Source organism: Bos mutus, chromosome 16 (genome assembly GCF_027580195.1).
Source record: "Bos mutus isolate GX-2022 chromosome 16, NWIPB_WYAK_1.1, whole genome shotgun sequence".
Lineage (NCBI taxonomy): Eukaryota > Metazoa > Chordata > Mammalia > Artiodactyla > Bovidae > Bos > Bos mutus.
In genome coordinates, this window is record NC_091632.1 from 29,540,577 (window position 1) to 29,565,163 (window position 24,587).

The following is a 24,587-nucleotide window of genomic DNA, read 5'->3' on the forward strand; positions in this document are numbered from 1 at the left end:
TCTGAACAAAATGCAGACACAAAGGACACAGTGACCATAAAGGTTTGATAATATTTTTAATTAATTTTTATTGGAGTGCAATTGATTTACAATGTTGTGTTAGTTTCCGCAAAGCAAATCATTTATACATATACATATATCTACCTTAGATTCTTTTCCCATAGAGGTCATTACAGAATATTGAGTAGAGTTCCCTGTGCTATTATTGTTAGTTCTTATTAGTTATCAAATGGCAACCCACTCCAGTATTCTAACCCACTCCAGTGTTCTTGCCTGGGAAACCCCATGGACAGAGGAGCCTGGTGGGCTACAGTCCATAGGATTGCAAAGAGTCAGACACAACTGAGTGACTAACACACGTAGTGTGTATATGTCAATCCCAATCTCCAAATTCATCCCTCCCCTTCTCTCCCCCTTGTTAACCATAAGTTTGTTTTCTATATCTGTGACTCTATTTCTGTTTTGTAAATATGTTCATTGGTACCATTTTTTTGGATTCCACATATAAGCGATATCATGTGATATTTGTCTTTGTCTGACTTACTTCACTCAACATGACAACTCTAGCCCATCCATGTCACTGCAAATGGCATTATTTTGTTCTTTTTTATGGCTTAATAATATTCCATTCGAGGTAGATATATGTCTCCCACACCTTCTTTCTCCATTCCTCCATTGATGGACATTTAGGTTGCTTCCATGCCTGGCTATTGTAAACAGTGCTGCAATGGACCCTGGGGTACATGAAATGGGACCTAATTAAACTTAAAGGCTTTTGCACAGAAAAATAAACCATAAATAAAATGAAAAGACAACCCACAGAATGGGAGAAAATATTTGTAAATGAAGCAACCAACAAGGAATTAATCTCCAAAATATACAAACAGCTCATGCAGCTTATTATATTTTTTTAAAAAATCCAATCAAGAAATGGGCAGAAGATCTAAATAGACATTTCTCCAAAGAAGATATACAGATGGCCAAAAGGCACGTAAAAAGATGCTCAACATCACTACTTATCAGAGAAGTGCAAATCAAATCAAAACTATAATGAGGTATCACCTCACATGGTCAGAATGGCAATCATCAAAAAATACAAGCAATAAATGCTGAAGAGGGTGTCGGGGAAAAGGAACCTTTCCTCCTGGAGAAAACTATAATTTGAAAATATGCATGTCAGTATTAATGAGTCCTCATTGCCTGTGCCATGCCCTCTCCCTTCTCCTAAATCCCTCACCAAAAAAGCAAATTTTCTTAGAGATGAAGAGAATACAAGTGTATGACCTTCCTGAGTGTAGGGGTGCAGATGTTATCAAGAAGAGAAGGACTGGAGTTTACTTCACAGATGACATGAGCTAGACTCCTGAGGAAGAGTCTGGGGGAGAAAAAGAGGCCTCCAAAGATCCCCTGGAGAAGGGAACAGCTAACCACTCCAGTATTCTGGCCTGGAGAATTCCATGGAATGTATAGTCCATGGGGTCGCAAAGAGTCAGACATGACTGAGTGACTTTCACTTTCACTGGGCACCTGGGCATCCAGGTGTTTCTCATCCCAGAAGTTCCCTGTCTGCCCTGGATATCTCCTGACATCCCCTGAGAGTGGGCTTCCTCAGGGAAAAGTGGTTGGAGCAGCAGTGCCTCGGGCCTGATTCTGCAATTCTCTGAGTTCCCCACCCTCTGCCGACACTCAGCACATTCTAATCCATCCTTTCCCTGCCCCTCCCTCAGGACCAGAGCATACTCCCCTCACGCCCTTGAAGCCACATGCAGCACCCTGCAAGCTCCATCTGCTGCTGCTGCTGCTGCTAAGTCTCTTCAGTCGTGTCCAACTCAGTGCGACCCCAGAGATGGCAGCCCACCAGGCTCCCCCGTCCCTGGGATTCTCCAAGCAAGAACACTGGAGTGGGTTGCCATTTCCTTCTTCGATGCATGAAAGTGAAAAAGTGAAAGTGAAGTCGCTTAGTCGTGTCCTACTCTTAGTGACCCCATGGACTGCAGCCTACCAGGCTCCTCCGTCCATGGGATTTTCCATCTGCAGCATCCTTTAAAAAAGAGAGAGAGAAAGAGAGAGGAGAGAAAGAAACAAAAACAAAGAGCAGAGTTATCTTCACTTACTCAAAAGATTGAAGGGCTGCCCTCCTGAACCCCATGAATCACTCCTGCTGAGCAAGAGATCTGAGGAACACCAGGGATGATGGACTTAGAAGCTAATTTCATTCTAGTAACCGACACCCTTTCTGACTTCACTAACAGTACCTGAACTTCCACTTAGCAGTATCCTATTCTTAGACTGATCTCAGCTGATTGTTCTAAGTGTTTTTTATGTCATGTCTTTGGAGAAGGCGATGGCACCCCACTCCAGTACTCTTGCCTAGAAAATCCCACGGACGGAGGAGCCTGGTGGGCTGCAGTCCATGGGGTCACTACGAGTCAGACACGACTGAGTGACTTCACTTTCACTTTTCACTTTCATGCATTGGAGAAGGAAATGGCAACCCACTCCAGTGTTCTTGCCTGGAGAATCCCAGGGATGGGGGAGCCTGGTGGGCTGCCGTCTACGGGGTCACACAGAGTTGGACACAACTTAAGCGACTTAGCAGCAGCAGCATCATGTCATGTCTTAAGGAACAAAAGAGTCTAAGGCTGGACCCCAGAGTGGCCTCCATCCACTGACAAACCCTCATCTTATCCTGGGTGGGCCAAGCAAAGAGAACTCATTACATGCAGATGCCAATTTAATGGTTTAGGAAAAAGTTGAGATGTTAAAAAAATAATACGAGAGAGGAAAAAAGAAAAGAACTGGCTCCCACAAAACCTCAAAAAATTCCTTTGATCAAGATGTCTCTTCTCATTGCATTCCTGCTATATAATATAAGCCCATTTCATTGTTTCCATCATGTTAATAGCTTCCTGTCCTCTTGTCTCTGGTGTTTGCACAAGACTCTGGGGGGAATTAAATACAAGTAGTATGGAAGAGAAAAAAAAAATATGGATACATTATTTATAATTTACTGTCGCCTGAAATTTCATCCAAGGTCTACTTGTCTTTTAGAGACATGAATATAAATGAGGAAACAAATATTCCCCACAGAGCAACAGGGACTTGGTGAAATGATCTTCTGAGAAGCAGATTTCATTGTCTATTTTAATACTATAAGAAGCAAACATGGTGCTCACTAAAGCTTGTCCTCGGAGACAGTGAACACTATAAAATAGGTTGTCTTGACCTTGAGGTTAAGCGAAAACAATCATTTTCGGAGGCACCCAGAGATAGGTAATGAGAAGTTTTCTTTATTGACTTTGCTCCGTCCCTGCTCTCCCAGCAGCCAGAGTGAGCTGCTCTCTGGGGCTTTTCAAGAAAACTCCTAGAGTGTGATCTAACAGGAGCTTCATTTTCTGAGGTTGTGAAAATTAATGAAGGTGGGCAAACCCTGGGTTCTGGGACAACAGACCGTGGGTCATGCAAGTCCACGTCGTTATCAGTGGGGAAGGAGAGCATGACCACTATTGATTGCAGTCTATTCCTATCTATGCCATATTTCCCCACACCTAAGTAGGACACTGAAGGGGCTTCTCTCCTCTCCACTACTTAGAAACAGCTTGACTTCTTGCTGCTGAAACGAGCAGACCCCTAAAAGGAGAGGCCCACATTCTCCTTTCTTTGGGACCTGCATTTGAGGAAGGTGGTAGGGCTCTAAACATCCCATCTGAACAAGCCATTCCCATGCCTGCCCACCATGGGAGATGGATGGGTGTCAGATGAGAGGTCTGAATTAATCATACCACTCGGTTTATCACATATGACCAGTGTCAGTCTCCAACAAGGTCCCTCTCCGTTTATTCATTTATTTCTGTTTACCTCCCATCTTTTCTTCCACCTTCCATATGCAGCCATTTTGATGTGCTAAATTTGTAAACTTTTGTTGTGTTTTTTAAATGTATTTTTGAAAAGTTGCCTTAAGTATACTTTAAGTGTATGTAAATGTTATTAGATTGCATAACTCATTCCCTATTCTATTTTTTGCTCAGCACCATTTTTAAGATCCATCTATGTTGTTATAATGGCTTCCCTGGTGGCTCAGACATCTGGTAAAGAATCTGCCTGCAATGCAGGAGACCCTGGTTCAATTCCTGGGTCGGGAAGATCCCCTGGAGAAGGAAATGGCAACCCACTCCAGTAGTCTTGCCTGGAGAATTCCATGGACAGAGGAGCCTGCCAGGCTACAGTCCATGGGGTCACAGAGAGTTGGACATGACTAACCCTGGTCTTGCACACACTGTTATACATGTATAAAATCATTTGCTTCCAACCATTGTAAAATATTGCACGGTGTGCACACATCACGTTTTATGTCTTCATTTTCCTGAAGATGAACATCACTTTGTCTCCGGTATCCCTCCACCATAAATGATACTATAGTAAATACCTCATCAGTTCAGTTCAGTCACTCAGTCATGTCCGACTCTTTGCAACCCCATGAACGGCAGCACACCAGGCCTCCTTGTCCATCACCAACTCCTGGAGTTTACCCAAACTCATGTCTGTTGAGTCGGTGATGCCATCCAACCATCTCATCCTCTGTCATCCCCTTCTCCTCGTGCCCTCAATCTTTCCCAGCATCAGGGTCTTTTCCAATGAGTCAGCTCTTCGCATGAGGTGGCCAAAGTATTACAGTTTCAGCTTCAACATCAGTCCTTCCAATGAACACCCAGGACTGATCTCCTTTAGGATGGACTGGTTGGATCTCCTTGCACTCCAAGGGACTCTCAAGAGTCTCCTCCAACACCACAGTTCAAAAACATTAATTCTTCGGTGCTCAGCTTTCTTTATAGTCCAACTCTCACATCCATACATAACTACTGGAAAAACCATAGCCTTGACTAGACAGAACTTTGTTGACAAAGTAATGTCTCTGCTTTTTAATATCCTGTCTAGGTTGGTCATAACTTTCCTTCCAAGGAGTAAATGTCTTCTAATTTCATGGCTGCAATCACCATTTGCAGTAATTTTGGAGCTCAAAAACATAAAGTCAGCCACTGTTTCCACTGTTTCCCCATCTATTTGCCATAAAGTGATGGGACCAGATGCCATGATCTTAGTTTTCTTTTTTTGTTGTTGTTTTGGTTTTTTTTTAATTTTTTAATATAAATTTATTTATTTTAATTGGAGGTTAATTACTTTACAATATTGTATTGGTTTTGCCATACATCAACATGAATCTGCCACAGGTGTACATGTGTTCCCCATCCCAAACCCCCCTCCCACCACCCTTCCCATACCATCCCTCTGGGTCATCCCAGTGAACCAGCCCCAAGCATCCAGTATCCTGCATCAAACCTGGACTGGCGATTTGTTTCATATATGATATTATACATGTTTCAATGCCATTCTCCCTAATCATCCCACCCTCTCCCTCTCCCACAGAGTCTGAAAGACTGTTCTATACATCTGTGTCTCTTTTGCTGTCTCGCTTACAGGGTTATCGTTACCATCTTTCTAAATTCTTAGTTTTCTGAATGTTGAGCTTTAAGCCAACTTTTTCACTCTCCTCTTTCACTTTCATCAAGAGGCTTTTTAGTTCCTCTTCACTTTCTGCCATAAGGGTGGTGTCATCTGCATATCTGAGGTTATTGATATTTCTCCCAGCAATCTTGATTCCAGCTTGTGCTTCTTCTAGCCCAGTGTTTCTCATGATGTACTCTGCGTATAAGTTAAATAAGCAGGGTGACAATATACAGCCTTGATGTACTCCTTTTCCTATTTGGAACTAGTCAGTTATTCCATATTCAGTTCTAAATGTTGCTTCCTGACCTGCATACGAGTTTCTCAAGAGGCAGGTCAGGTGGTCTGGTATTCCCATCTCTTTCAGAATTTTCCACAGTTTATTATGATCCACACAGTCAAAGGCTTTGGCATAGTCAATAAAGCAGAAATAGATGTTTCACATGTCCACATATAAATCACTGAGGCAATACCTTTGGGATATATGTATCCAGAAGAGAATTGTTGGGTCTTAGGGTATGTGTTTATATGGTTTAACTAAGTACTGCTCTCCTGAATGGTTGTACTGGTCTACACAGCCTCCAACAGTGCACAAAGGATCCTATTTCCTAATGATATACATCACTCCTAATTACTTGACATGATCCAGCTTTGTAATTCTTGACAGTCTAATAGGCGTGATTGATATCTCACTGTTCTAGTTGAATTTCATTAAATAATGTTTGTTTTTTTAAATGTCTCTTCAAATGCTTGTTTGATTTTTGAGTTTCCTTTTATTGTAAATTATCTGTTCATATAGTTTGTCTGTCTTTCCATCGGGTTCCTGTGCTCGTTAAGTATTAGCTATATTTATCTGAACTTTGGAAGTCTTTCTTTAAAAAATCTCACCCTGCCTGTAGAACACAAATATATTTTTCTACATGTTCTTCTATTAACTTTCTGGATGTATTGTTATATCTAGTCTCAATTTTATTTACAGTATAAGGTAGGGATGGGTTTCCCAGGTGGCTCAGTGGTAAAGAATCTACCTGCCAATGTAGAAGATGCAGGTTCAATCCCTGTGTTGGGAAGATTTCCTGGAGAAGGAAATGGCAACCCACTCCAGTATTCTAGCCTGGGAAATCCTATGGACAGAGGAGCCTCGGGGGCTACAGTCCATGTGATTGCAAAAGAAGTCGACACAACTGAGCAACTAAACAATAACAACAAATTAGGTAGGGACACAGTGAGCCAATTTCCCCAGCATCTTTTACTGAATAATCCATCTTTTACTGAATAATCCATCTTTTACTGAATAACCCCTCTTTTACTGAATAACCAATTGATTTGTGGTGCTATATTGTTTATTAAGTCCCATATATACATGGATTTGTCTCTGAACTCCCTATTCTATTCCATGCTCTATTGATCTGTTCTTTTCCAAACACTACATTGTGTTTTGTTAACCACCCCTGCCACCATATTTAATGTTTTTGACATCATATTTTACATCTTTCTTCTTTGTGTATCCCTTAACTACTTATTGTGGATATAGGTAATTTTACTGCTGTTCTCTTTTAAACTCCCTACCAGCTTTATAATTGGTTGATCTACTATCTTTACTGCACATTTGCTTCAATGCAAGTGTTCCTTTTGTAATTTTCATGTTTCTAATAATAGTCTTTTCTGCTTGAACAAGTCTCTTTACCGTTTCCTCTAATGCCAATTTAGTGGTGCTGAACCCTTTTAGCTTTTTTGTCTGTAAAATTCTTTCTCTCTCCTTCAAATTGGAAAGGTAGGCTTTCTGGGTGGAGTATGGTTGTAGGTTCTTTCCTTTTATCACTTTGAATATATCATGCTATTCCCTCTGGCCTGCAAAGCTTCTGCTAAAAAGTCAGTGAAAAGTCTTATGGGAGTCCCCTTGTATGAAACTAGTTGCTTTTTTCTTGCTGCTTTTAAGATTAATTAATTAATTAATCTATTTAATTTTGGCTGTGCTGGGTCTTTGTTGCTGTGTGCAGGCTTTCTCTAGTTGCAGGGGGCAGGGGCTACTTTATGTTACACTGTGAGGGGCTTCTCATAGCAGTGACTTCTCTTGTTATGGAGCTTGGGTTCTAGGCACTCAGACTTCAACATGGGCTTAGTTGCCCCTCGGTTCAGTTCAGTCACTCAGTCGTGTCCGAATCTTTGTGACCCCATGGACTGCAGCACGCCAGGCCTCCCTGTCCATCACCAACTCCCAGAGCTTGCTCAAACTTAGGTCCATCAAGTCAGTGATGTCATCCAACCATCTCATCCTCTGTCATACCCTTCTCCTCCTGCCTTCAATCTTTCCCAGCATCAGGGTCTTTTCAAATGAGTCAGTTCTTTGCATCAGGTGGGCAAAGTACTGGAGCTTCAGCTTCAGCATCAGTCCTTCCAATGAATATTCAGGACTGATATCCTTTAGGATGGACTGGTTTGATCTCCTTGCTATTCAAGGGACTCTCAAGAGTCTTCTCCACCTGTTATACAGAGTGAAGTAAGTCAGAAAGCAAAATACCAATATAGTATATTAACACATATATATGGAATTTAGAAAGATGGTAATGATGACCCTATATGCGAGACAGCAAAAGAGACACAGATATAAAGAACAGATTTGAATTCTATGGGAGAAGGCAAGAGTGGGATGATTTGAGAGAATAGCATTGAAACATGTATATTAGCATATGTGAAATAGATCGCCAGTCCAGGTTCGATGCATGAGACAGGGTGCTCAGGGCTGGTGCACTGGGATGACCCTGAGGGATGGGATAGGGAGGGAGGTGGAAGGGAGGATCAGGATGGGGAACACGTGTACACCCATGGCTGATTCATGTGAATGTATGGCAAAAACCACTACAATATTGTAATTAGCCTTCAATTAAAATAAATTTAAAAAAAGAAAAAAGTCTTCTCCAACACCACGGTGCAAAAGCATCCATTCTTCGGCACTCAGCTTTCTTTATCTTCCTGGACCAGGGATTAAACCCATGTCCCCTGCAATGGCAGGTGGATTCTTAATCACTGGACCACCAAGGAAGTCCTTTAAGACTCTTTACCTTTAATTTTTGCCATTTTAATCGTAAAGCATCTTGACACAGACCTCTGGATGCCTCTTGTTTGGGACTCTGCTTCCTGGACATGGAAGTCTGTTTCCTTTCCCAGGTTACGGAAAGTTTCAGCTATTATTTCTTCAAACGAGTTCTTTGCCCTCTTTTCTCTCTCTTCTCCTTCTGGGACCCCAATAATGGGAAGCTAGTACACTTGATGTTGTTCAAGAGGTCTCTTAAACTATCCTCAAGTTTCAAGTCTTTTTTTTTTTTCTTTTTTCTGTTCAGTTTGGGTAATTTCCAGTCTGTCTTCCAGTTCTCTGATCTATTCCTCTGTATCATCTAATCCACTGTTGACTTCTCTTAATGTAGTTTTTTTTAACAAGATATTGTTTTCTTTAGCTCTGTTTGGTTCTTCTTTGTATTTTCCAACTCTTTGTTAAACTCCTCTCTGTGTTCATTCATTCTCCTCCTGAGTTCATCAAGCATCCTTATGACTGTTACCTTGAACTCTATTGGATAGATTGCTTATCTCCACTTTGTTTAGTTCTTTTGAAGTTTTGTCTTATTTCTTCATTGGAACATATTCCTATGTCTTCTCATTCTGTCTCATTCTCTTTTTATTTCTGTGTATTGAGTAGGTCAGTTATGTTTCCTCATCTCAGATTAGTAGCCTTATGTAGGAACATCCTATGGAGCCAAGCAGCACACTTGCCTCTGCTCACAGAGTAATATACTCTAGGAGTGTTCCCTGTGTGGGCTCTGTGGGTCCTTCTGTTGTAAGGGGACTGACTCTTGTGGGTATGCTGGCAGGTGGCGCTGGCCCCTGGCCTGGTTGGCTGCCAGGCTCTGAGCCAAGTGGCAGCTGCTAGCCCATGGTGGACAGTGCCAGATTCTGACAAGGCTAGCTGTGTGGTCCAGGGGGTCTGAGGCTGATGCTGGATGAGTGGGTAAATGCTTTGTGCTAATAGGATAGAGAAAGGATTTCAAAATAGCACTTGCCAGTACCAGTGTCCTTGTGGTAGGACAGACTCCCGAAAATCACTGTCACCAGCATCTATGTCCCCAGGGGGCATCCCAGTTACCTTCTGCCTCTTTGAGGGGCTCTCCAAGATAAGCAAGTGGGTCTGACCCAGGCTTCTTTCAAATTATCTCCTCTGCACTGGAACTCACTTGCCACTATTTCCCACATCCCAGACTCTGGCCTCAACAAGGGTGGTCAGGAAAGACCTCTCTTTGACCTGAGCCATTTGAGCCAGAACTTGAATGATGAGAATGAATCACACAGAAGAGCATTCCAAGCCTAGAGAAGAGTAATTACTACACCTCGAGGGAGGAATAAGTTTGGCATATTCAGATTAAAAGAAAGCCAATGGAAAGAGGGAAGGATACAAGGCAGAGGCAGAGCATGCAGGAATTTATAGGATGTGTTAAGGATTTTAGATTTTTTTCTAATTGCAAGAAGCCATTACAATCAGAGCCACTGATTGGAGAAGCTTTTGGGAGGTCTCAGCAAGTGAGAGAAAGGATGAGATAGTATCACTTTTACATTATAAAAATATTACCCTGGTTAAAATATAGAGAATAGATGCAAGTGGGGCCAGGATGGCAGGAAGAGACTAGGTAGAAGGCCTTTCCTTGCGATATTAAATCAAAAGCCACAGAGAAGGTCCAGGCTGGAAGCTGCCTGTCTATGATCAATTAATCTGCCATAGAATGGGATCTCCTCATATTAGTAAATCTAAGGAATAGTAAATTATGTCAGAACATTTCTTTGCTGTTAGGGTGCCTTTAGTTGATCTTCAAAGGGAAGATTTAGAAGCCTGTTATGTTAGCCCTTGGTAGGTAGAAGGCAAGTGGTCTTCAGAGCTTAAAGACCTTCCTCAGAAACTCTGCTTAAGATAAAGCCATCCAAGCTGTTGACTGCACAGTTAATTCTATGCTCCCATTGGCTCCTTGAAGGCTCTTGTTACCTCTCTACCTTGATTCCTACTGCCACCTCCCAAATGAGGTCTCACCTCCACTCTCACCCCCATCTAATTCATTCTCCACACTACAGGGAAAATGCTATTTTAAAAACTTAAGCTTAAAGTCCATTAATGAGCTCTTCATCTTATTTCCTTTAGGAGAAGGTCCAACTCCTTAAATGTCATGATCCAGTCCCTCTTATTTCCCCAAGTCTTTCTTTCACCCACTCAATCCAGCTCTTTCTCTTGTTTCCTGGCTGAAACCTGCAGTTTCCCAGATAGACCACATTTTGCACAGACCTAGAATATTCCTCTTCCATCAATTTGTGACTAATTTCTACTTTGGTTCCTAAAATAAGAAGCACTTTCTGATTAGCACTTGCTAACCCCTGTCCCATACTCCAGCACTCACCCTACCCTCACCAGCCACAGGATTCACTACATGTGCACTTCATGTTTTGATAGCTCCTTGTTCAGTTCAGCTCAGTCATTCAGTCATGTTCAACTCTTCGTGACCCCCATGGACTGCAGAATGCCAGGCGTCCCTGTCCATCACCAACTCCCAGAGCCTACTCAAACTCTTGTCCATTGAGTCGGTGATACCATCCAACCATCTCACCCTCTGTCATACCCTTCTCCTCCTGCCTTCAATCTTTCCCAGCATCAGAGTCTTTTCAAATGAGTCAGTTCTTCGCATCAGGTGGCCAAAGTACTGGAGCTTCAGCTTCAGCATCAGTCCTTCCAATGAATATTCAGGACTGATATCCTTTAGGATAGATTGGTTTGATCTCCTTGCAGTGCAAGGGACTCTCAAGAATCTTCTCCAACACCACAGTTCAAAAGCATCAATTCTTCGGTGCTCAGCCTTCTTTATGGTCCAACTCTCATACCCATGCATGACCACTGGAAAAGCCATAGCCCTGACTTAGATGGACCTCTGTCAGCAAAGTAATGTCTTTGCTTTTTAATACACTGTCTAGGTTGGTCATAGCTTTTCTTCCAAGGAGCAAGCATCTTTTAATTTCATGGCTACAGTCATCATTTGCAGTGATTTTGGAGCCCAAGAAAATAAAGTCAGCCACTCTTTCCACTGTTTCCCCATCTGTTTGCCATGAAGTGAGGGGACCGTATGCCGTGATCTTAGTTTTCTGGATGTTGATTTTTAAGCCAGCTTTTTCACTCTCCTCTTTCATTTTCATCACTTTCCTCTTTGCTTTCTGCCATAAGGGTGGTGTCGTCTGCATATCTGAGGTTGTTATTTCTCCTGGAATCTTGATTCCAGCTTGTGCTTTATCCAGTCCAGCATTTTGCATGATGTACTCTGCATATAGGTTAAATAAACAAGATGACAATATACAGCCTTAACATACTCCTGTTTATCTCTTCTCCAGAGTACTCAGAACTTGGGGTTATATTTGTTTTTTTTCTCCCACCAGAGTGTGAGCAACCTGCAAAATAAGACTGTGTCTTTTGCTTCCCTATATTTCAATCTCCTATCCCAATATTTAGAACCCAATAGACACTTCCTATATGTTTGCTGAATGAATACACAAAAGAATAAACACATAAATCAATTGGAAGATACTGTGAAGGAGGCCAAGGTGGTAGGTTTGACAGCCCATGTGGGCTAAACAGATAACTTTTCCCTGTCCACAGCCTCAGACTGGTTCCCCAAACTTTGCTACCCACAAACCCACTTCTGAGAAAAAAGTGTAAGGGTGGGTGGCCAGAGGTGGTCTCACCTGTGCTAATATGAAACGGCACCTTTTGTCTGCAGTTGCAGAGACTTTCTGAGGTTGTTCTCAGAGATAAATACTGATATCATAGTTCAGTTCTGATGCTAAGGCCGTTAGATTGGGCAGACACTCTCCAAAGCCGTTAACTCTGACCATTTTAAAGACCACTTCAATAACACAAAGCAAGTAAGGGACAGAGCAGGGACAGGGTCTCTCCCCTCACTCCCAGCCTACTGGGGGCACTCTGTTTGCACTGCTTATCACAGAGCTAACTTCCCTCTACTCAGCATTCAGCCTCCAGATGCCCAACAGAAACCAATTTCTGAGCCATTCTTCCAGTGAATGACCCGATCCTGTTGATCTCCCAATTACATCTAGAAACACTTAGCCGTAAGACATTTCAGTGTACTGATCGCTTGGCATTGCTTTCCTCTCAACTTGGTAATCACAACAGCCTGTGCTTTAAAAAAAAAAAAAGAAAGAAAGAAAATGGGAAAAAAAAAAAAGCCTCTTTGTCAGGCCAGGTCCTAGTAATTGTATCGAAGGGGAAGAGAAGGAAAGCCTTTCAGTTTGGTCTTCATCCTAAAATTTCTGCCTTGGAAAAACTACTGTGATGATCTACGTTAGGATTAAAGGTGAGTTTTTGGTATTTTAGATGTATAACATCCAGAGACCTAAGGATGCCCCCAAAATGCCCAGATCATCTCCTAAAAACATATGAAGCCACAGTGTACACGCAATGAACAAAGCACATTGGGAACCAGTGTATTATATATTATTAACTAAACCAGGGCCCAATAACCCCACAGGAGAATTTAATGGTAAAAACTGGGACACAAGGCTTAAACTCAAGGATAATTAGAGTCTCTTATCCCTCTCGCTCAATCTACACATCTTGGGACCAGCCTACTCAAAACATGCCCACTGGGAAAGAGAGAGAGAAGGAAAGAGAAAATGGGAAAGAAAAGAAGGAAAGAGGGGAGGTGTTTATCCACTCTGCCATGTGGATCTCAACAGAGAAAGCAGATCATTGCACCCCTTAGAGCACAGTATAGCTAACCAATTCTACCTCTGGACTCTTTAAGAAGAGGAAAACATACTAGAGGAACTGTGGAGTTCAAATCCAGCTGGTCTTCAGGCTCATCTGAAGAGCTTTGGTTTAATACTGATTCCTGACACCCAGCCCCCTCCCCCCACCCCTGCCCCAGCATTCTGATTAAGCAGATCTGCTGCAAAACCCAGGGAACTCAATTTTAATAGTCTCTGGTTTGGGAACAATTAATGAGTCTGCTTCCTCTCCACAGCTGAAAAGGAATAATAATTTGATCATGGACTGGTGATGGGAGGTAAAACTTTGACAGTCTTGAAAGCTGGAGTAGGGTGAAGAGGAGTGGTTTCATAGTAAATGTCTCCTTCAAGCTCCCAAGATATGAATATTGCTGCCCCAGATAGTCTGTACAAGCAAAATGCTTTTGATTCTTTCCATTAATGCTACAGACTAAATTATAGTAAGTGGAATCTCTAAGCCACCTGGTGGACTTGCCGTTTGTCAAAGGTAAGGCAAGTGCATCCGGCAACTATGCATCAGCCCTGCACATGTTTGATGAGCGCCTCCACTAACCAGTCCAATGTGGGGGCCCAGAAGGAGGAGACCATGCCCCTTCCTCTCCCAGGGTGCAGTCTGGAACCTTCATCCCATCCAAACTTATACAGTCCTTGAAAGTAAAAGTGAAAGTCACTCAGTCATGTCTGATTCTTTGCAACTCCATGGACTATACAGCCCATGGAGTTTTCCAGGCCAGAATACTGGAGTGGGTAGCCTTTCCTTTCTCCAGGGGATCTTCCCAACTCAGGGATCAAACCCAGGCCTCCCACATTACAGGTGGATTCTTTACCAGCTGAGCCACAAGGGAAGCCCAAGAATATTGGAGTGGGTAGCCTATCCCTTCTCCAGGGGATCTTCCTGACCCAGGACACTCCTTAGGTCCACTTTTTCTTAATTTGATTTTATCCCTGTTTTCTGACTTTATAAAAATGCATCCCTTTTTTATATGACAGCCTTTAGATATGTAAAAGCTTCTCTCCTCCAGAACAAGTTATCTCGTTGTCCTATATTTGTTTTTGGTAGTTCTACCTTTAAAACAACTAATATCTTTGAGCCTTTTGAAAGGATATAAACAGAAATATTAAATAATCAACATTATCAATGTGAAGGAGCCTATATATGATCATTTATTTGTCTGTTCTAAAGTTTGGCCTGGAGTTATATGTGTATTGGGAAGAAATGCGGGGTTCTGGCCCCTTTAAGGAACTGAGGCAGATTCAGGGAAAGGGTTATTAGTGCATAAGGCAGAAGTGAGCTGAAGACAAGCATGTTTTATGTTGATCTAAAATGAGAAACTCAAGCAGTGAGAAAATAAAGGAAAAAGGAAGGCAGACAAGCCAGTTGCTCTAAAGACCAGCTAGAGAATATCCTGGAAGCCAGGAAATAATCACTGTGCTCCCAAGGTGGCAAGGGGGGTGGGGGGGAGGTGCTTACTCACACTTGTCCCTGAAATGTAACTGGACCCTCTAGGAACAGGTGGGATCAGGTACTCTAACAAGCTCTTGGACAGGCTGGAGATGCAAATTGAGAGCTTTTCTATAGCTATCAAGGAAATACATTTTGGAGGGTTAAGATATTTAATATGAACAAAGAACTTTGAGCTAACTTTAATCTTTGGGGCCTTATATGCTTATAAGATAAATATTTGTTGTGGTTTAGTTTCTAAGTCACATACGACTCTTGCGACCCCATGGACTTTAGCCCACCAGGTTCTTCTGTCCGTGGGATTTCCCAGACAAGAATACTGGAGTGGGTTGCCATTCCCTTTCTCCAGGGGATCTTCCCCGCCAGGGACTGAACCTGGGTCTCCTGCTTGGCAGGCAGATTTTTTACCACTGTGCCACCTGGGAGACCTATATGATGTTCGTTAATCATTTGCTGTCTGAATAGATGTAGATCCAGTTAACTGTATCATAGGTTATAGTCCCCATTTTAGTAGTGTAAGGAGCACTTGACCTGGAGTCTGAAAACCTAAGTTCAAATGAACGGAGGAAGTCACGTGATCTTTCTGAGCTAGTTTCCTTCTCTGTAAAATAAGTCTTCAACCTATAACAATGTCTTCCTCTCCTGTTTCTTGCAAGAATTACATGGAAATAAATGCACACTTGGTAAAGTACTAGTTCTATAGAACTATTTTGTATTCCCTGGCGGAACATGCCTGAAGCAGGTGGTGGCTTGTTCCACACTACCTTAAATGGAAGGGAACCTAATCCGTGGTGTGGCAGCACGCTGCACAGTCCTTATGCAGGAGGAGTTAACACATCTCCAATAGGGGTCTTGCATAAAGCCTACCAAACCACCAGAAGCTCTTACTAGCACAGATGCGTCGTTGAGGTTGCTATGTTACCTCCCTTGTCTGGCATTGTGCTGCTGCTTGCTCCGGCCCACTGGATGACTCTTCAAGAGGCCCTCTGTTGTACCTGCAGTGCACCGGTTCTGCCACTAGGGGCCGCTATAGGTTCCCATGAGGTCCCTACCTCACCTCTCTTCATGATTCTGCTACAGTTCGCAGGATGCAGAACCACAGCAGCGCACCACCCTTTCCATTGAACCCAGAGATCATATATTTACAGGGTACCCAAGGTACTTTTCCTCCCGTGGAAAGCTCTGCCTTTAACTAGCTCCCATAAGCTCCTGCAGTCCAGTAAAGCTCCTCCCTTGGGACCTCTGCTTTCTGGCTTGCCTGTTGAGCATTAAAATCCGCCCTGAAGCCAAGCTCTTCAAGACACATGATTTAAGCTTCTCTTTCAGCTAATTAGATATTGTTCTACAAATTGGGCTGTTCTCTCTGAAAGATGAGCAGCAATTTATTTCCTCTGCCCTCTCCTTAAACTTAAACTGAACTGTAAAACATGGCCATTTGATTGTTTAGTCCAATCAGGAAATTATTTTGCATGAGAAATAGATATCCATCTTCTTGCTAATACTAAGCCTGTTTGGGGCATTACTTATGGGTTGCTGTGAAAATGGTGGACGGCTATGCTTAAATCCCTCTCATTCTTTTGAGATGTGGGCTCTGCGGTGATTTATTGTGGCCCATGTATCTGTAATCATCACCTAAGTAACCCATCACTCTCTGTATTAACATACTTTCACCGTTGCTAGAGGAATATTTTTATTATCCTCATCTTTCTGATGAGAAGACGGATGCCAGGAAGTCAGGCTATTTGCCTAAGCTAAACAAGTGGGGGAGTGGGGGAGTCACACAGTGAACCCAGCTTTTTGGTCTTCAGATCCCATAAAGCTGTATACTGTCTGATAAACCCAACATCAGTTGAAGATTCACTGAGGATTCCTTATCGCTCTTGATGAAGTACTGTCAGATTCTCTAAAATGTTTTACAGTCCAAGGGGCTCTCATGCATAGTGGGAGGTCCCTACCCCACTATGGAAACTGCCTCTTTTCCTGTGCAGGGGGCCGGGTCTTCCCTCATCCTCAAGACTGTGCCCAGCATTTGATGAACGGAGACACTCTGAGCGGGGTTTACACCATCTTCCTCAACGGAGAACTAAGCCAGAAGTTACAGGTGTACTGCGACATGACCACCGATGGGGGTGGTTGGATTGTAAGTATCTTTGGCTGTTCTCCAGGCACGCCAGCGACCTTGGTGCCTCCATCCACCTGGCTCGGCACCCATCCATCCATACTTCACCATCCTTTGGCCATTTTTTCATCCACTCTCCCCACCCCTCCACCCTCACCCCACAGGTCCACTCTGTAACTCTGCATTGTCCTCAGGGCCCTTGTTCAGCAGCCCTATCACAGGTTTGAACAGGCAGAGGAAGGAATAAGAATATGAGGCTGTAGTGGTCCAGCCAAGAAAGGGGGACCCAGGAAAATGGCTCCTTCTGGGGGGATAGTTCATGCAGGAGGGTGCCAGGAAAAGAGAGAAGTAGCTCAGAGAGGCCCAGGGGTCTTCCCTGCTGAAAACTGCATCTATGATAAGGAGTAGAGGAGGTGAGTCCCTCGCAGGAGGAGGGAAGTCTCTATGGGGAAGTGATCAGTATCTTTCTGTTGGAGAATCACATATGGCGGAGCAGTTAAGGTGCAGAAAGTGGATCACCACCTCTATGTACAAAGGCCACCCCTGTCTCCATCCTCTCCTGGCCTCTCCGGTTCTTCCCCAATAGTCTTCAGGGAGCAGAAGTGGTAGGGAAAAGAGAGACTCCATTTCCTATCACGCTCCTCCCATGTCCAATAGGGCAGTACAGAGAGAAGAGAATGGGCAGCCTGGCGAATGGCCTCACACATCACTGCAGGCCACTATGCAGGTGGGGGAGTTCTGGCAGCCTGGCCTGAAAGCAGCCCAGCATTAGCTGAGTCAGTTGCAGATGGAAACCCTACCCCTTCACCCTACTTCCTCCTGAGGATCCCGCCTCCAGCAGCAACACACCATGCTGGATTTTTCACAGTGCCAAATGGATAGTTGTTGAATGGAGTCAAACTCTTGGGAGATGTCTTCTTTTATGTTTCTGACATATTTGTGCCTTCTTAAAGCATAATCGGAAGTTGAAGTCGAGGCTGATGTATTGGAGGTTAAATGAAATTAGCACTTAAACAGCTCAGAAAGTGAATGATACACACTTGCTTTGCCTGAAACAAGATGATGACGTTACTGGCTGATCTGAAATGGGTCCCATTCTTTTGGTGAAAAATGCTTTCTGCTGCATGCCATGGTGTGAAAAGATGAATTTGAGAGCCTAGCCTATTTCCCTTGACTATCAGGGGTTTGATATGTATCCTGAATCCTTTCTACATGGCAGGGGTGCAAATTAGTGTCAACATCACACCCCAGCCTATTCATCAAGGGCCCCTGGGCTTCAGAGAAGGGCTCCGAGCGTCTCCGGCCATGACCGCTGTGCACATACCGAGCTCTCTACTGCAGTGGTGCTTACCTGAGTGTCTCTGTCACTGCAGATATAAAACTCTGTTACAGTAGTTTTATTCATTTTTTTTCATTTGTCCCCCTCTCTCTTCACAGGTATTCCAGAGGCGGCAGAATGGCCAAACTGATTTTTTCCGGAAATGGGCCGAGTACCGTGTTGGCTTTGGGAACCTGGAGGATGAGTTTTGGCTGGGTAACGCCTCCTTTTTTGTTTCCCTTGGAATGCTACTCCGGCTTTTTGTCCGTCTCTCTCTGTTCTGTGTCCATCTGGGATTATCAGAAACCCTGGGTCTGTTGAGAAGTTGACAGCTCGTGAATTGCTTTCAGTACCTCTTGCTCTGTTTGGCTCCACTATTGATCTGTTTTTATCTTGTGGTGGTGTTTTCCTCTTTGCTCTGTCTCTTCCCATCCTCATTAATAGTCTCTTATGCTGATGGGTCTTGACGTGAGGCAACTTTTACAAAGGGAGTGAGCTGCCTGGTGGGGGAAGAGGGCAGGGGGAGCAATAGGCTGGCGGGTCATCTCTCAGAAGCCAGGCATCAGCCAGCCAGCCTGCAGGCCAGGAGGAAAATGAGACAGTCGCTCAGACCTTGCTCCTTGGAGGAATATTATTACCTGACTTGGGATGGAAAAGGAAAAAATGAAAATGACATTAGAGGTGACCGGCAATTTCCTAGAGGTCTAACACAAGCGGGAGGTGTAGATTGAGAACCGAACTGGTGTGAGAAGGTAAACAGAACCCGACCCAGGCAGATGGCAGAGGAGCCAGTTCCAGAAAGCAGTACATTTATTATTCCCTGCATCTCCCTGTTAGATTTTCACAGTGATCATGAAGGGAGGCCAAGGAAAGGCAATAATTGTCTTCTGTATCTGTGGTCTCCTCTCTATCTCCCGCTCAGCCTCACCATCCTTCTCTTGGATGTTCCTATCAGAACCCCGTAACTGGCCTTCCTGCCTCCTGGATCAACCATTGTCTACATGGCCACTAGAACTATCTCCCTCATGCCAAAATCTGAGCAATGACTAGCCCCATTTGTAGAACTTTTAAATGAGTCCCCGTCACCAGCACCTTAGCTATGGTACAAGGCCCTCTTGGGCCTGCTCCCCACCACCAAGAGCCCCATTCCCCTTCCCTGCACCCTCCAACCGACACCAAACTCCAAATATTTTCTTATTGAAGTATAGTTGATTGGCAGTGTTTCAAGTATAGTTGCATATTGACATAGTTGATTGGCATAGTTTCAAGTATGTATAACTGCAAAATGATGCAGTTATACATACACACATAAATACATATATCCTTTTTCAGATTCTTTTCCATTATCAGTTATTATAAGATATTGAATATAGTTCCCTGTGCTATATACAGTAAGTCCTATTGTTTATCTATTGGGTTGGTCAAAATGTTTTTTCGGATTTTTGTGGAAGGTAGTATGGAAAAACCCAAACAAACTTTTGAGCCAATACAGTATTTGTATATAGTAATGTATATCTGTTAACTCCCAATTCCCAATTCACCCCTCCCTTTCCCCAGACTCCAAAGCCTTAGAATCACTGTTTCCTTTGCAAGGGACCTCTGCCTATCAACTCTCCCCACCCCCATACACCTTGCTGTGCTTCGCTGCATATTCAAAGCCTCAGCTCACCTCCTCTTCCCCAGTAGGACCCGTCCTAACCATTTTTCTCTAATTTTGCCTGCAGGAGCAGTCTCTCTCTTTTGTGGCCGAAATCAGGGTCTGTTTTCCTTTCTGTTTCTCTTGACTATACTATGTAAACTTCTTTCAGGCCTGGGACCTAACCATATTCATTTTCAACCTCGTTACCTGTCACAGTGGCTGAGGATAGTAGGTACCTAAAGTGTAGATACCAATCAATCACTCAATTGATAAGAATTTACTGAATGCCTACTAGATGCCCAGATCTGTATTTGCTGATGAATGTAATAAAAATAGAAGGTAAAAAAGGAAAGAGAAGTGAATAGGAAAGTATCCTTGCCTTCTAAGAGTTTGCAGTCAGCTTGGGAGGTAAGTGTAAAGCACAGAAATCGATGTCCCCACAGCAGACAGTGCTCATGCTTCCCCAGCCTCAGCCACTGGACGCCACAGTCACTTCTGGGAAACATCTGAACTGTCGCACGCTTGAATTTTCTATATATCACTTTTTAAAAAAATTATTTATTTGGCTGTGCTGGGTCCCAGGTGTGGCGCATGGGATCCTCAGTTGTAGCATGTGGGATCCAGTTTCCTGACGAGGGACTGAACCCTGGCCCCTTGCATTGGAAGCTTGGGGTCTGGCCCACTGGACAACCAGGAAAGTCCCTATGTATCACTTTTAATAAATGAAATCTATTCTTTCGTGAAAGAAACATCACAGCATTGCCAAAAACAGAAAGCGAGTCATCATGTGCCGTAAATAAAAGGGAATCTTAAAAATAAATGCAATGAAAACAGCAAAAATACTAAATGCCAGTTGTTGCTGGTGCTGGTGGTGTTAAAAATGGAGATTAGAGAGTGTTGAGTGTTAAACCACAAAGTTTTTGTTGTTGCTGCTGTTCAGCCGCTAAGTCATGTTTGACTCTTCGAAACTTCATAAACTGCAGCACGCCAGGCTCCCCTGTCCTTCACTATCTCCTGGAGTCTGCTCAAGTTCATGTCCATCGAGTTGATGATGCCATCCAACCATCTCATCCTCTGTCATCCCCTTCTCCTCCTGCCTTCCATCTTTCCCAGCATCAGGGTCTTTTCCAATGAGTCAGCTCTTCACATCAGGTGGCCAAAGTATTGGAGCTTCAGCTTCAATATCAGTCCTTCCAATGAATACGCACAGACTACTAGATCCAGACTGAGAGGAACAGTTAGAATCAGGATTAAGACTTCCCCTCCATCTATGGAGAATTTGGAAATACCTTTCTCCCTACACATTTAAAGTTATTTAGTCCTTACTCCAAAAATGGCTTCCTGGGTGGTTCAGTGGTAAAGAATCCACCTGCCAATGCACGGGGTTCAGGAGACACGGATTCGATCCCTAGATCAGGCAAATCCCCTGGAGGAGGAAATGGCAACCCACCCCAGTATTCTTTCCAGGAATATCCCACGGACAGAGGAACCTGGTGGGCTATAGTCCATGGGGTCACAAAGAGTCAGACATGACTAAGCACATTCCCCAATTACTTCTCGTATCATCAGAGATGCCCTCTCACACTCAGAAACACTGTACTCATCTATGAGCTAGGCCACAGATATTCAGAGAAGGAAGAGTCAGCTTCCTGCAGAAGGCATTGAGAGATGAGTAAAAAGGATGAAGGAGGGAGGGGGATAAGAAAAGAGGGAAGGCAGGGATCCCATTGACATGAGCACATGGGAAAATGAAAAACCATCCAACTAGAGCAAAGATGCAGCTCAGGGAAAGAAGGGAATGAGGTGAGGTGGGTTGAACAAATGTTACAGTCCCTCAAGTGAGGAAGGGAAGCTTTGACTTAATGCCATACGTAATAGGGAGCCAGGGAGGGCTCTTAAGTAGAAGCACAGCCTGGTAGCAGTACTCAGGTGAGGGGTAATACTCTGACCATGGTTTATGTTGTCAGCTGGGTTCCCTAGAAGCAAAGTCTGACACTGGGATTCTTGTTCAAGCCATTTATCGGGCGAGTGCTCTCAGAAGTGGGTGGGGGAAACAGGATAGAGCAGGGAGGAGTTTAACAGTGTGATCTTGGTGGGAGATTAGCATCGGTCTGATCCCCAGGAAGCTCTGGAGCATGAACTGCTCCTCAGAGTTGGTCCCCAGTGGGGCAAGGGGGCTGGGATTTGGGACTACCCACCCCCTACATCAGGCATTGATGGGGCTCTGCCCCAAGGCATGGGGGAGGGAGAGGGTAATTTCCAGAGTGAAGCAACTCCTGTTTGAGTAATAAACCTGTGTGTTGTTAGCAGCTGAGGTTATGTCCACTGACCAGTTAAAGGGCATCTGGGTAGGGCACCACCAGGATCCACCACATCACAAGCCAAGTGTAGGGTACCAGTAACCCAGTAAACGGCAAATAGCAAAGTTATATAACATATAATATATAATTAACATAAGGCTTTAACTCTCAAACAGGACAGGGAAACAGAAAGATCCAGGTGACCCTCCATCAGCCATATCACCTCTCTGGACTTCAGCCACGTTTTCAACAAAACAAAGAGACTAGCCTAAGTAATCTCTAAATTCCCTTCCATCTGCAATATTTGCAGTTCTAAATCATGGTGTACTCTGATAGATATCAAATGTCACAGCAAAGCAGGAGGACCCCAGTTCAGCAAGCAGGTAGAAATCAGGAGGACTCCAAGATCACCAGCAATGTGGGGGTGGGGGCGGTTCAAAGTATGGGCAGGGAGGTCAGAATCAGAAAGATCCAGAGCACAGCCAGCCAGAGCAAAGAGACAAGAAAATATGAGAAAATACCACCAAGAAGGATCTGGGCTCTGCCTAACTCTGGACTTCTGGGGTTTGCACCTATTAGATCAAAGGCTAGGAAGCTTAGAGGCCAAGGAGACAGTGGTGGGAGGGCCAAGAGGGTGGGCCGGGGGGTGAGGGTACATGACTGACCAGATAGATGAGTGCAGAGGTGGCAGTGCAAAGATATAACAGGTAGATCCAAGAGACAGGAGCTTGCGTCAGGAGACAGGGGACAATATTCTCTGACCCAGTTATGGGAGCCTCAGGAGGGCTGAGGCAGAGAACAGGAAAGGCAGTGTAATTAAAGGTGGATGGAACCCCCTCCCAGGCTATTGGGTAGGATGTCCAGATCCTCTGGACCCTGAGGGTCCACTCTGAGTTCCCCTGATCAATGCTCCTACCTCCTGCTTCCTATCACTCACACCAAAGGAGTCACACCATGATGGTGCTCATCATTTTCAACCCACACTGTGGTTTGGAGTGGGAGGTGGAGGGGAGGCAGGGGGCAGGCCTAGGCCAGGAATCCTATGGCTCAGAGCTTGTCAGTTACTGGGTCAGTACTTGATGGCAGGACCCCTGAGCTGACCTGCAGTGGGAACTCACCAGCAGCACTGGGTGGCTTTTTTGTAGGAGGAAATCTGGGGTCTGGTAAGGTCTGATTGGGCTTCCTTGGTGGCTCAGTGGTAAGGAATCCGCCTGCCAGTGCAGGAGAGATGCAAGTTCAATCTTGGGGTCAGGAAGATCCCCTGGAGTAGGAAATGGCAACCCATTCCAGTATTCTTGCCTGGGAAATCCCATGGACAGAGGAACCTGGTGGGCTACAGTCCATGGGGTCACAGAGTCAGACATGACCTAGCAACTCAACAACAACAACAAGGGTCTGTTAGATAACCAGCTGGGAAGGTCTAAAAGCTAAAGCAACCCAGTATTCCTCCTCTTTCCCAGAACATCTGTTTTGAGGCCATAGTCACATTCTGCCACCCATGTCCGAAGCCACTGCAGCCAGGCTCACTGCTTTCTTGGCTCTTCTTCACAGGGCTGGACAACATACACAGGATCACGTCCCAGGGCCGCTACGAGCTGCGCGTGGACATGCGTGATGGGCAGGAGACCGCCTTTGCCTCCTACGACAGGTTCTCTGTTGAGGACAACAGAAGCCTGTACAAACTCCGCCTAGGAGGTTACAACGGCACCGCAGGTACCCTGGCCCCCAAGAAGCCCCCGATGGTGGTGGACGTGGAGTAGGGCCCACACTCCAGGCCGAGCTGCACTGGGCAGTGACAGCAGCACCCACAGAGCTGGTGAAGTCCCTGCTGGCCAAGGAGGAGGGTGGAGGGCTGGAAGCGCTGGCTCTGGTCCAGGCTGCCCCCCACCTGGGTTGAAACAATCCCCTGGAGGAGGGCATGACAACGCACTCCAGTATTCATGCCTGGAGCATCCCATGGACAGAGGAACCTGGCGGGTTACAGTCCATAAGGTTTCTAAGAGTCAGACACGACTGAAGGGACTTTGGCACGCACGCAAGCTCCTCACCACTCAGGTGACCTGCAATCACTTTCTCAAGGACTTCAGTTTCCTCATCTGGAAAATCTTAATAACGATACCTGCCCTAGTTCGCAGAGGAGACAGAAAAAATAATGTGATAAATAGAGTGAAAGTGCTTTTTGAAGTTAAAAAAAAGTACCATGCGAGGGTGAAGGATTATTTTTCTTGTCTAGATTAGTCAATATGGGCTCTCATCCAGTGAAAGCATAATCATCTATTGTCTGGATAGAAATCTCCCCTGCAATGACAGCTAGGAAAATCATCTTTGAACTAATGAAAATAAGACAGATGCCCCCATTCTGAGCTGGCCCTCCTCTAACAGCAGTCTTCATCACACCTCCATCAGGGAACAAACAACAGCTC

The 24,587-nt window shown here is 44.4% G+C and overlaps 1 protein-coding gene across 2 annotated transcripts in view; it reads left to right on the forward strand.

The window, feature by feature from the left end:
• The window catches only part of TNR (tenascin R), a 92,132-nt gene that overhangs the window by 62,727 nt on the left and 4,818 nt on the right, over positions 1-24,587 (forward strand). For both annotated transcript variants that reach the window (XM_070384451.1, XM_070384452.1), the window contains 3 exons: positions 16,777-16,928; positions 18,345-18,441; positions 23,716-23,877. In XM_070384451.1, coding sequence (XP_070240552.1) covers positions 16,777-16,928; positions 18,345-18,441; positions 23,716-23,877 — 411 coding nt within the window. The remainder of the gene's footprint in view (positions 1-16,776; positions 16,929-18,344; positions 18,442-23,715; positions 23,878-24,587) is intronic.